The sequence below is a fragment of the Equus quagga genome, chromosome 2 (genome assembly GCF_021613505.1).
Source record: "Equus quagga isolate Etosha38 chromosome 2, UCLA_HA_Equagga_1.0, whole genome shotgun sequence".
Lineage (NCBI taxonomy): Eukaryota > Metazoa > Chordata > Mammalia > Perissodactyla > Equidae > Equus > Equus quagga.
In genome coordinates, this window is record NC_060268.1 from 66,129,056 (window position 1) to 66,143,250 (window position 14,195).

At 44.2% G+C, this 14,195-nt stretch overlaps 1 protein-coding gene across 2 annotated transcripts in view; it reads right to left on the bottom strand.

Moving 5' to 3' along the window:
- Positions 1–843, bottom strand: part of LOC124235167 (neuroplastin) — a 65,007-nt gene extending 64,164 nt beyond the window's left edge. Inside the window, exon 1 of one of the 2 annotated variants that reach the window (XM_046652776.1) lies at positions 596–843. In XM_046652776.1, coding sequence (XP_046508732.1) covers positions 596–686 — 91 coding nt within the window. In that variant the 5' untranslated portion in view covers positions 687–843. The remainder of the gene's footprint in view (positions 1–595) is intronic. The other variant, XM_046652775.1, reaches the window with a different exon arrangement.
- Between the last annotated feature and the right edge of the window lie 13,352 nt (positions 844–14,195).

The window sequence follows — 14,195 nt, forward strand, 5'->3', positions numbered from 1 at the left end:
TCCCTCCACTTCCATATCCAAGGCTCCCGGATCCTTTACCCCCTTCTTAGGGCTCTAGTACTCAGAATTCTTCAGAACTCCCTTCCCCGCAACGTCTCTCTTATTTTTTAAGGATGTCACCGGTCTCACGGGGCCCCAGTAGAATCCGAGACGACCCCAGCGCCCGGGCCCCCGTTCTCTCGGGGAGCCCGACTAACACCACTCCCCGCCGCCTCCAACACAGACGCCTGTCTTCTGCCGCCTTCTTTAAGAGCTGCGCCCCCTCCCCATCCGCCCCCGCTACTCCAGCTCCTCGCGCCGGCTTCCTCGGTGTCCCCTCCCCGACTCGGAACGACCGGCCCACGGCGCGGAGCCTCTCAGTCCGCAACCCCTCAGGCTCTCGTCGGACGCCCCCACCTCCGGCTCAGGCGCCTCCGGTTCTCGCACCCGCGCCTCTCCCAACTCCCGACCGGCATCTCCTCCTCTCGGTCCGCAGCCGCTCACACTCCTGACCGGCCCCCTTCCCCGGCTCCGGCACCTCCTCGGCCCCGGACGGCGCCCCCGGCCGCCGGCGTCCCTCGGCCCCCGCCCGGCCCGCCCCCGGCGCCCTGCTTACCGTTCTGAGCGGCGCCTGGCCCTGGGAGGAGGGAGCCCGAGACCAGCAACAGCGAGAGGGCCAGGGCGCTAGGGAGCGACGAGCCCGACATCCTCCCTGCAGAAGACCGAACAGCGAATGGGCCGGGGCCGGAGCCGGGGCCGGGGGAGGGAGGGGAGGGAGGGAGGGGGTGGGCGAGCGCGCGAGGGAGGCAGCGAGGGAGGCAACGGCTGCTAGGCTCCGTCCTTCCCCGTCCTCCTCCTACCGCCGCAGCGCCCAAGCCTCGCGAGACCTTCCCTCCGGGCCGGGGGCGGCTGAGGAGCGACGGCGGCAAGGCTCGCGAGAAGAGGCGGCCTCGACGGTTGCTCCAGCCTCTCGGACTCCGAGTCCCCGCCCCTGCAGAGGCTGATTGGCCTAGAGCAAGGTCGGTCACGTGCCAAGGGCGCTTCTGGCCACGTGACGGGGTAAGGCGGGGCTCCTCCCGCTCTCTTGGCCCTGGGGGACGGAGAAGTCTGCGTTCAGCTTATCCCTCTGAAACGGGAGCGCCCATAAATAAGAGGAAGTTTTGGAAACATAATGTGTTTCCTCCACCCATCCTGCCTCTCATTTGTTGGCGTTCTTGGCTGCGGAATGTGATGCAGCACCTCCTCTTTTACGCCTTCCTCTCATTGTCCCCTATCAAAATCCTGCTATTTCTTTCTTCTGGACTTTGACCTTAGACCACCCCGCCCCCCGCCCCCCACTGGCATCTGGCTCCAACCTCCCTATTTCACCTCCTGCTTTAACCTCCCAGGCTAAGTGATACACTCCCTGTGGCTGATGTTACCTTGTGCTTTCCAGCCTCACATCTGCTCTCTCTGCCTGAAATGTCCTCCTTTAACTCGCCCTTCTATTTTCCCTTCCCCCATTTTGGCCTTATTTTAGCTTGATAGAATCTCAGGGCCTGAAAAGTTCGACTAGCCTAATTGCTAGTTAGACAATTTAGTTAGTAAATTCTACAAAAAAGTCATCATGTATTAACTTATTTCTGAAGAATCTTCAGAAGCATTTTCATGCAGCGAACTTTTGAGTACTGCTGGATACTAACTAGGTTGTCACATTGCTGTGAAACCCAGATGAAAAAATGTCCCCACTCTTAGGAAGATTACAACCTAGTCTATCAGAGGAGCGAGGAAGAAGGTGACTGACTGCATAGCAAAACAACCTGTAGGAAAGGAGCCAACAAAGCACTCTGGCAATGTGGTCATTACTGTTGGCATAGGAAGTTTGGGAAATGCTTTTTTTTTTTTTTTAAGATTTTATTTTATCCTTTTTCTCCCCAAAGCCCCTCAGTACATAGTTGTATATTCTTCGTTGTGGGTCCTTCTAGTTGTGGCATGTGGAACACCGCCTCACCGTGGTTCAATGAGCAGTGCCATGTCCGCGCCCAGGATTCGAACCAATGAAACACTGGGCTGCCTGCAGCGGAGTGCGTGAACTTAACCGCTCGGCCACGGAGCCAGCCCCTGGGAAATGCTTTTTTTAAGGGTATTTTCTGTACTACCCTCAGCACTGTCAATCCTCCATTGGCAGAGGAGTTTCTGTGGCTTAGCTCATTCCTGACTCAGAGCAGACATCCTGAGGAGTGTCTGTGGAGTGAAACTGAGAAGAGCCAAGTAAACAGTCTTTATGACCTGACTCAGTTCAAAGAGAGAGCTTGGAGAACCTGGAGGAAGGAGCATTCACCACAACCCTCACACTCTCAAGCTTTCAGCATGAACTGGACAGCTGGTGGCCCCAGTCTGAGCTTTCTAGCAAGCACCGGTAACACTGGGACTACAACTATGGAATGTTGTTGATTGAAATGAAAACTATATCCTTCATGACCTCAGGTGTGTGAGTGACAAAAAGGTTGGCATGTATCTTTGGACGAAGGGCATTCTGCACACAGCTCTGTATGGAAGGCTACAGGGCTGCCTGTGGTGGGACCAAGATTTTCAGCTGATGGAAGCTTTGGTGGGATGCAACCATTTTGCCTCATCATAACCATAACCAACATCCCTCTTTGATCCTTATGACAAGGGATCCTTACAAAATGATTATGCTAATTTTGTGGGTAGGGAAACTGAGGCTAAAAGAGGTGTTACCTGCCCAGGGTCTGAGTGCTTGTGGAAATCATTAATAGCAAACAGTCTGGTTTGCCTCCTTCTAGGCTCATGGCAGGAGTGTATTTCCTTGCCCCCTTGAAGTTGGGAGTAGTATGTGATTTGCTTTGGCCAGTGACATGTGAGAAGTGATATGCATCATTTTCAAGCAGAAGCATTTCATTCAGTTACAGACACTGTAGCAATCTCTTTTGCCCTTGTGGTGATCAGTGATTATGATGGTGAAAGCATATGTCAAAATGAAGCTTATGTCAGCCTGGGTCCCTGAGTTAACACAATAAGCCTGGGCACCCTGCCAACCCACACAGAAAAGGTAGTGTGTTGAGTTAAACTACTGAGATTCAGAGGTATTTTCTCCTACTACATGAACTGGACTATTCTGGTTAGGGGAAAGATGAAATTCAGGTTCATTCTGCCACCACCACCACCATCTACTAAGTTGTGTGGCTTTGGGCAAAGGATCTATTCTCTCTGGCCCCTATTTATCTGTCAAATGGGGCTGATGATAGCACCTACCTCATAAATTATAAGAGGAATAAATGAACAAATTTATGTACAATGTTTAGACCAGTTTCTGGTGCATAGTAAATACTCAAATGTTGGTGATAATGATAATAAATACCATTGCTGCTCCTGCTACTACAATTCTGACCCCAGCTCTGTGTTTCCAGCTCATGAGCTTTTTATAAAAAGTGATTTGGGAAGGAAATCTGTTTAAAAAAATTACTTTATTGAGGTGATATTGGCTTACAACAATGTGTAAATTTCAGGTGTACATCACTGAATTTTAATTTCTATATAGACGGCATTGTGTTCACCATCAAGAGTCCAGTTTTTATCTGTCACCATACATATGTGCCCCTTTACTCCTTTCACATTCCCTCCACCACCTTCTGTGGTAACCACTAATCTGTTCTCATTATCTGTGTGTTTGTTTGTCTTCCACATATGAATGATATCATATGGTATTTGTCTTTCTCTGGCTTATTTCACTCAGTATAATATCTTCAAGGTCCATCCACGTTGCCACAAATGGCACAATTTTGTCTTTTTTATGGCTTAGTAGTCCATTGTGTATACATATACCACATCTTTACCCATTCATCTGTTGGTGGACACTTGGATTGCTTCCACGTCTTGACTATTGTGAATAGTGCTTTGATGAACACGGGGTGCATATACCTTTTTGAATTATTGATTTCATGTTCTTTGGATAAATACCCAGTAGTGGAATAGCTGGATCATATGGTATTTTATTTTAAATTTTTTGAGAAATCTCTATACAGTTTTCTGTAGTGGCTGCACCAGTTTGCATTGCCACCAGCAGTGGATGAGGGTTCCCTTTTCTCTACATCCTCTCCAACACTTGTTATTTCTTGTCTTGTTAATTATAGCCATTCTTACGCATGTGAGGTGATATCTTATTGTAGTTTTGATTTGCATTTCTCTAGTGATTAGTGATGTTGAACATCTTTTCATGTGCCTGTTGGTCATCTGTATATCTTCTTTGGAAAAAATGTCTGTTCATATCCTCTGTTCATTTTTTGATTGGTTTGTTCATTTTTTTGTTGTTGAGTTGTATGAGTTCTTTATACATTTTGGAAATTAACCCCTTGTCAAATACATGATTTGCAAATATTTTCTCCCAGTTGGTAGATTGTCTTTCTGTTTTGTTCATGGTTTCCTTTGCCATGCAGAAGGTTTTTAGTCTGATGTAGTCCTGTTTGTTTATTTTTTGTTGTTGCTATCCTTGCCTAAGTAGACATGGTATTCAAAAAGGTACTGCTAAGACCTGTGTCAAAGAGTGTATTGCCTATATTTTCCTCTAGGAATTTTATGGTTTCAGGTCTTACATTCAAGTCGTTAATCCATTTTGAGCTAATTTTTGTGTATGGTGTAAGATAATGGTCTACTTTCATTCTTTTGCACGTGGCTGTCCAGTTTCCCCAACACCATTTATTAAAGAGATTTTCTTTTCTCCATTGCATGTTCTTGGCTGTTTTGTTGAAGATTAGTTGTCCGTAGGTGTGATTTTATTTCTGGGCTTTCAGTTCTACTCTATTGATCTGTGTGTCTGTTTTTCTGCCAGTGCCATGCTGTTTTGATTACTACAGGTTTGAGTTCTATTTTGAAGTTGGGAAGTGTGATACCTCCAACTTTGGATCATACTGCAGAATCAAGTGGGATTTATTACAGGGACACAGGGATGGTTCAACATCTGCAAATCAATCAATGTGATACACCACATTAACAAAATAAAGAATAAAAATCACTTGATAATCTCAATAAATGCAGAGAAAGCATTTGACAAGACCCAACATCCATAGATGATAAAAACTCTCTAAAATGAGTATAGAAGGAAGTACCTCAACATAATAAAGGCCAAAAATGACAAACCCACAGCCAACATTATACTCAGTGGTGAAAAACTGAAAGCTATTCCTCTGAGACAAGAGGAACAAGACAAAGATGCCCACACTCACCATTTTTATTTGACGTAGTACTGGAAATTTTAGCCAGAGCAATTAGGCAAGAAAAAGAAATAAAAGGGATCCAAATAGGAAAGAAAGAAGTAAAATTGGCCCGGCCCTGTGGTGCAGCAGCTAAGTTTGCACGTTCCACTTTGGTGGTCTGGGGTTCACCGGTTCGGATCCCGGGTGCAGACATGGCACCACTTGGCACACCATGCTGTGGTAGGCATCCCATTTATAAAGTAGAGGAAGATGGGAATGGATGTTAACTCAGGGCCAGTCTTCCTCAGCAAAAAGGTGGAGGATTGGCAGCAGTTAGCTCAACGCTAATCTTCTTCTTCTTCAAAAAAGATGAAACTGTCACTATTTGCAGATGACGATTCTAAATATAGAAAACCCTGAAGAATCCACCAGAAAACTATTAGAAGTAATCAACAAATACAGTAAAGTTTCAGAGTACAAAATCAACATACAAAGGTCAGTTGCATTTCTGTACACTAGCAAACTAGCAGAAAGAGAAATAGAAAATACAAACCCATTTAGAGTCACAACAAAAAGAATAAAATACCTAGGAATAAACTTAACCAAGGAGGTGAAAGACCTATATACTGAAAACTAGAAGACGTTATTGAAAGAAATCAAAGAACACATGAAGAATGGAAAGATATCCCATGCTCATAGATTGGAAGAATAAACACAACTAAAATGTCCATATTACCTAAAGCAATCTACGGATTCAATGCAATCTCAGTCAGAATCCCAATGACATTCTTCATGGAAATAGAACAAAGAACCCTAAAATTTATATGGAACAATGAAAGACCCCGAATAACCAAAGCAATCCTGAGAACAAAGAGAAAATCTTTAAGTACAGTGTTACAAATCAACTCTCACAATCTGCGGTTACAAGGAATCTTTTTAGATTTTTTTTTCCTTTTTCTCCCAAAGCCCCTGGGTACATAGTTGTGTATTTTTTTACTTGTGGGTCCTTCTATTTGTGGCATGTGGGATGCCACCTCTGCATGGCTTGATGAGAGGTGCCATGTCCGCGCCCAGGATTCAAACTGGGGAAACCCTGGGCCGCTGAAGCAGAGCACATGAACTTAACCACTTGGCCATGGGCCGGCCACATGAGGAATCTTTTTAGCCAGAGGAAAATGTCGTCAAATCCCACATGACAGTAGCTATACTTTTAGACCTCTTTTGTTGAGAAAAATACATAATAACTAAAATCTTGAATAACTCAGTAACTTCTTTAAAGGGATTTAGGAATTTGGATTTTTTTTTTTTTTAATTTACATACCCTTAAAAATCTCTCTGCAGTTAAGTGCGGCTATGCCGGAGAATGGCTGATCTCCTTGCAATATCTAACAAGAGCCTTAGGGGTCCTCAGTGCTCAGGCTGAGACACATTTTCCTGGCCTCCAGGGACTGTTTGGGACGTCTGCTTTCCAATATTGACAGCACCTCCTGGTGGCAAGACCTGTAATGAAGCATTCCCAATTGAAAGGCTTCCAGTAGTTTTGTTTGGTGTGGTTCGTTCATCTGTTGGGAGGATGTCAGTGAAAAGGATAATAGTGTAGGTATAGTTGACCTTCAACTGGCTAATGGTTCCACTCCTCCCTCCTGCAAAGATCTCTGCTCCTTTGAAGGTCTTTCCATTCAGAGCATCACCCTGCCAATCTTGATTGCTATCATCTTCTGACCTCCCAAAGTAACCTTTTTCCCTGCTCCTTCCAACTCCTAGCACCATCCTTGAACTCCATAGGTGAGTTCAACATCCATGTTGATGATCTATTCCATACCCTGGCCTCTCAGTCCTTTGATTTTTTCACCTCCAACATCCTTCTCCTCAACTGAGCCACCCCTTCCAAGGTTATATCCTCAACACTTTAATCCCCAAAAAAAGGTTCTATCTTTGAAATATGAAAATATAATACCTCACTCTCCATTTACCATCTCCTATCCTTTCAGTTCTGTGTGCTAGACCCCATTTGCTATAAATTCTTCAACCTCATTGAGATTTCTAATCCATTAATCCCACCAATTCTTTCTCCCTTCTTCATTTCCCTCCTGGTCCAGCTTAGAGCCCATGGATCATCATTACAATCAAGTCCCTACCCACCTCAATCTCTGACATACTTTCCTGGAAAAACCACAATGTGGCTAAATGCTACAGTCCGAGATGAGGTTTCATGCCTGTACCCGAGCAGCTGAATGTTGCCAGAGAAAAATCACGATGGCAGGCTGAATAACTTCATTTTAAATTCCTGGTCTCAAATCCGAAATCAGTACTCAACACCACCCAGCAATCCTTCTCTTCCACAAATGGTAATCATAAATTTGCAACCACAATGGTCACATGCAAGAAATGCTCATTCCTTTCATTTCTCTAAATCAAATTTAATCTATTCTGAACACCTTTCTGCTAAGATCACAAGAAGTTCAATTTTGGTCATTATGAACCTCCCTCCCTGCTTCCCACAGACATAAGAAATTCCTGGGGTCTTATGGAGCCCAGGACATTACTCTTTTTTTGATCTGGCTCTTTTTTTTTTTTTTTTTTTTTGAGGAAGATTAGCCCTGAGCTAACTACTGCCAATCCTCCACTTTTTGCTGAGGAAGACTGACCCTGAGCTAACATCCATGCCCATCTTCCCATATTTTATATGTGGGACACCTACCACAGCATGACGTGCCAATTGGTGCAATGTCCGCACCCGGGATCTAAACCGGTGAACCCCGGGCCACGGAAGCAGAACATGCACACTTAACCTCTGCACCACTGGGCCGGCCCCTGGCTTGTTTTTTTTAAGTTTACGCTTATCACTGCTGGTGTGTGTGTTGCCCGGACCCCCATGATCCCTTGAAGGTGAATGGTTCTGTGCTTTCCACGGGTCCCCTCGCCAGCCTCACCCTACGACACTCCCTTTCAGCTCTTTGTGATTGAATCTAAGGTTGAAAGAGTAGTCAAGAAAGGCTCCTGGAGGAAGGGACGGTGGAGCTGTGCTTTAAAGGAGGTTCAAGAGTTAACTGGGCAAAGATGGGGCAGACATAGGCAGAGGAGGTCTGTTCCAGGTGGAACTGCAAGTGGGAAGGGTCTGAAGTGAGAAGCAGCTTGTCAAGGTCTGCAGAGAAGCCCTGTGTGCCTGGAGCTCAGAGAGCTGGGGGCAGGATGGGTGGGGGAGGGGCTGCAAAAGGTGGCTGAGGCTGAAAGAAGGGTGTGGGGGTCAGATCAGCAGTGCCATGAGGACCATGGTAAGGATTTGAGATTCCGGTCACCTATGAGGAAACCTGTAGGTTGGTTCCTTTGACAATATCTAGTCCAGAACCTCTTTGGTTGGAAGTAAAGGAAATCTCTCCATAGAGGCCATACGTTGAAGCAGAGTGAATAATTAAGCTGTGCTCTCTATAAGCCTGATCATGTGTTACTCTCTATCACCATTTCTTTCTATTAATAACATCTTGTTTAGCTGTCCCCTCTAGGCTCAACTGTGCTGCAGGAAATTAAGGGAAGGACCATTTGTCCCTTGAGTTAGAACATAAAGGGGCAGCAGCCCTCCCCTAAGGCCATTGTGTGGTGGCTGCTCTCCCTAAGGGGAAAGTGAATGAAGCACAAAGAACAAAGATCAATGTGGTGGGTGGTGAGGAAGGACCAGTCCTCCCTCAGGGCAAGGAGACTATGGATTACCAAGGCTAAATGACAGGCCCCCAAAGCTTTCTTCCTCTTTCTGATTCCTATAAGGCTCCTTCTCTGTACCATCGAAAACTGTTATCAAGCTTTGCATGATGGGTTAATTTAACACATTTCCACCTCCAGTCTCCCCATCTAGAACATGAGCTCATTATCACAACCTCTTATATATAACAACCTCTTATATTTCACAGCTTACAAAGCATTTCCAATTCATTATCCCATTATTTCACTTGGTTATCAAAACTCCATTTCATATACAAGATAACTGAAGCTCAGAGAGGAAAATGACTTGTTCAAGTTCCCCAGCTGGTGGGTAATAAAGCCAAATAGAATTTGGACTTCAGAGGGAATATGCTGAGGGTGGCTGAGTCACCATCTTGAGGAAGATAATCTCCTAAGACAAGCCTCTTCAGACAGCATGAGTCTTTTTTTAGGAGGGTGTGTGTGAGGAAGATTGGTACAGATGTTAGGTCAGGGACCATCTTCCTCAAGCAAAAAGAACTAACATCTGTTGCCAATCTTCCTCTACTTTGTATGTGGGATGCTGCCACAGCATGGCTTGATGAGCAGTGTGTAGGCCCATGCCCAGGATCCAAACCTGTGAACTTGAGGCCACCAAAGTGGAGTGCACTGAACTTAACCACTAGAACACTGCACTGGCCCCAGACCGTATGAGTCTTGTCTGAGGATAAAGCAAGCTCTTTTGGGCAAGGGCTGCTGTGGTTGGTATAAGATTGGCTCACCTCCTGGCCAGGAGTTTGGGGTGCTCATCATTTCTTTAGGAAGCACCCTAAGTGCCATCTCTACTATGGTGGCCAACACAGGGATGGAGCAGGGCAACTCAACAGCCAAGTTAGCCTCTCCCTGGTATTAGAGACGGATTTTAGGAGCTAATACATAACCCCCTTTTAATCCCTGCCCACATTTGGAAACAATTGAGGGACAGACATAGAAGTCAAGTATCTGACTGGATAAGTCTGCCAAATTCAAGGGCAAAGTGTCAGCAAGCTCACTTGGCTAGCAGATTAATCCATGTTCTCCAACATCACCTTTATAAGGGGGATATTTTGATCTCCTGGGCAATACACACACACACACACACACACACACACACACATCTCCATACGCACTAATATCCAGGTCCCAGCCTTAGAGGTTCTGACTTAATTGATCTGGGGAGGGGCCCAGCATGTGTAGCAGTGTAATGTACTCTAATGTGCTGTAATGCACTGTTTCTCAAACTTTGATGCACATTAGGTCATCTGGGAACTTTACAAAATCCCAATCCCTAGACTGCACCAATAAAATCAGGATCTCTAGAGGAGGGACCCAAGCATCAGTAGATTGTTCAGACTCCCCAGGTGATTCCAATATGCAGCTAAAATTGGGAAGAGGTGCTCAAATGCAATCTTTAAAAAAAAAATTGCGTATGCAGCAGAGTGACAAGGAAGGCTGTTAAAACACATATTTCTGGGCCCAAGTGTGTTGTGGGACCCATAGCTGGTGTATTAAATTAAGAATATGCAGATTATGACCTGCTGAATGAGGAGGCACCAGCCGTCCACATTGGGTGGGCAGAAAGCTCCATCAGCATCCAAGCTCCCACCTTGGGGAAGTGAAAACCCCCTGGCCATTTTGATTGAAGGCACAGTTTCAATACACTCACACAAAGGAAGTAAAGTCACAAGATTTATTACTTACAGATCCCAGAAACTAGCGAGGGAGGGTCATAATGAGCCTGGGGAAGGGCAGTTCCCCGTCCCAGCTCAAGAGGGAGCAAGGGCAGGTCTGGTGGCAGTGGCGCAGCGGTTGTGTGCGCGCCCCACTTTGGTGGCCAGGGCGCGGACCTACACACCGCTTATCAAGCCATGCTTTGGCAGCCATCACACATATGAAAAGAGGAAGATGGGCACAGATGTTTGCTCAGGGTCAATCAGGGCAAAAAGAGGAGGATTGGTGGCTGATGTTAGCTCAAGGTTAATCTTCCTCAAAAAAAGAAAAAAAGAGAGCAGGAGATAGAGAGCAGGGTAGCAAGCACTTATTACTTATAATGTGGTTGGGGTGGAGGTCATTAACTTTTCACAAGCTCAACTCTAAGTAGTTATTTTAAAACATGCCCGAGAAAAGCAGAGGAAACGTGGAGGGAATCCTAAGCTCGGGTCCTTATCTAAATGTCCAGACTCTGGGTGTGAGCAGGGTTGTCATACTGTAAAATGCCTGGGCAGCAACTTAAAAGAGCTATTTTCTCATCACACTCACCCCCAGAGATTCAGATTCAGGAAGTCTGATGTGGGACCTGAGAATCTGCATTTCTGACAAGCACTCAGGTGATATTCCTGGTTTGGAGATCACACTTTGTACTTGTCCCTCCACAGGGCATGGCAGAGAAGTGTTTTCTCCATCAGTTGACACAGCCACGATGGAAGCCTGACGTGATAACTTTAGTCCCTGAAGGTCCATGGAAAAATAATTATGCCAAAATCAGTCAAATTGACTTACATGGTGTTTTAAACAGTGTTAATAAGGTTTGGTTTTAAAAGGGGTGGAATCTTCCACACTCTGGCTAGTGTCAGAATGCCCAAGATGATGCTCTCTAGGTTGGTGATCCACAGTAGGGAAACTCATTTCTCGTGTATCCATGTTAATGATTGATTATAGTTGTAACAGTGGTGTCATGTTGGCATTGTCCCTTTCTCCTGAGAAATGCTCTGATCCACATGGCTTTAATCGGACCACTCCATTTTTTTTTTTAAGATTTTATTTGTCCTTTTTCTCCCAAAGCCCCCCAGTACATAGTTGTATATTTTTAGTTGTGGGTCCTTCTAGTTGTGGCATGTGGGACGCCACCTCAGCGTGGCCTGATGAGTGGTGCCATGTCCGTGCCCAGGATTCAAACCGGCAAAACCCTGGGCTGCCACAAGCAGAGCGTGTGAACTTAACCACTTGGCCACGGGGCCGGCCTGGACCACTCCATTCTTGGAAGACCCTTTTTCCCTGTTTAGTACATGGGAGGTCACCAGACTCCAGCCAGGCTACCCAGAAGCCCTGGGAAATTTTTGGATTAAAATTTAGGAGAAGTAGTCTCTCCCTCCTCAATGATATAAACTATGAGATGTGAGACTTGAAGTGTCAATGGCTAAGAGTCCTGCCATTTGCAAGAAACCAGTCTGCAAAGAGAGGATGAAGCTGATAGAAAAATAAACAATGATGTTCTTTCTCCACTGTGAGCACCTCAAGGAGGGGCAATATATACTGGTCTATCCCCCAGTGTCTAGCATGGTAAATGGCACAAAGAAAAGTGTCAATAAATAGTGTAAACTGCTTTATTGAAGTATAATTAACAATCAGCAAACTGCACATGTGTAAAGTATGCAGTTTGATAAGTTTTGACTTTTTTTTTTTTTTTGAGGAAGATTAGACTGAGCTAACGGCTGCCAATCCTCCTCTTTTTGCTGAGGAAGACTGGCCCTGAGCTAACATCCATTCCTATCTTCCTCTACTTTATATGTGGGACGCCTGCCACAGAATGGCTTGCCAAGCGGTGTCACGTCTGCACCCGGGATCCAAACCGGCGAACCCTGGGCCGCCAAAGCGGAACGTGAGCACTTAACCGCTGCGCCACCAGGCCGGCCCCAGTTTTGATATATTTATATGCCTGTGAAATCATCACCATTCGTCACACCCAGAGGTTTCCGTGTGCCCCTTTAAAATCCCTCCTCCACCTCTCCTCACCTACCCCACCCCCCCAGGCAACCACGGATCTGCTCTCTGTCACTGTAAGTTCGCTTCTGCTAGAGTTTTATATAAGAATCATATAATATCTATCACTTTTGCCAGCTTCTTTCACTGAGCAAACTTATTGTGAGATTCACCCGTGTTGTTGTGTGTGTCAATAGCTCGTTCCGTTTTACTGTGAGTACTATTCCATTGTATGGATACATCACAATTGGTTTACCCATTCACCTGTTGATGGACTTTTCGGTTGTTTCTAGGTAATGCCTATTATAAATAAAGCTGCATGAACATTCACGTACAAGAATTTGTAGGGACATACGCTTTCATATTTCTTGAGTAAATGCCTAGGTATGGAATGACTAGATCATATGGGAGGTGTGTGATTAACTTTTAAGAGACTGCCAAACTGTTTTCCATAGTTGGTTATACCCTTACATTCCTAACAGCGTTTGAGAGTTCTAGTTCTTCCACATTAACACTTGACAAGGTCAGTCTTTTAAATTTTAGTCATTCGAATAGGTATGTGGCATATCATTGTGGTTTTAGTTTGCTTTTCCCTAGTGATTAATGATATTAAACATCTTTTTCTGTACTTATTGACACTCCACATATCTTCTTTGGTGAAATGTCTACTAACTGCTTTTGCCCATTTTTAATTAGGTTGTTTGTCTTATTATAGAGTTGTAAGAGTTCCTTGTATATTCTAAATATAAATCTTCATCAGATATATGCTTTACAAATATTTTTCTACCATTCTGTACTCTCCCTTTTCATTTTCATAATAGTGTCTTTTGAAGAGCAAAAGTTTTAATTTTGATCAAATCCATTTATCAACTTTTTCTTTTAATGTTTATGTTTTAGTGCCCTATCTAAGAAATCTTTGCCTAACTCAAAGTCACAAAAATTTTCTCCTATGTTTTATTCTGGAAGCCTTAAGTTTTAGCTCTTAAATTTATGTCTGTGATCCATTCAGAGTTAATTTTTGCATATAGTGTGAGAGAAGGGTCAAGATTCCTTTGTTTTTTTAAGTGCCATTTGTTGAAAATACTATCCTATCCCCATTGAATTACCTTGGCGCCTTTTTTGTGAAGCCGTTGTTCATATATGTGTGGTTTATTTCTGGACTCTCTTCTGTTCCATTGATCTGTATATCTAGCCTTCCACCAAACCATCATGTTTCAACTCCCGTAAATTTATTCTGAGTCTCAAAATCAGATTGAGAAAGTATTTTGGAAATAATAAATATGTGGGTAAATATAAAAGACTTTTTCTCATTTTAAAATATTTTCAAAAGAAAATTGTTTAAAACAAAAATAATAACAGTGTATTATGGGGTTTATTTATGTAGAAGTAAAATATATTATGATAGTACAGAGGGCTTGAGTGGGGAAAGGGAAGTGTACATTTTTAGGGTTCTGACATGTTATACATGAAGTGATATAATTTGGAGGAAAATTGTGACCAATTAAATATTTAGTGGAGCAACTACTAAAAAATAAAAGAGAGTCAATAAGCAATAGTAAAACTAAAACGGAATCTTAAAATATACTCAATTAATCCAAAAGAAAGCAGGAA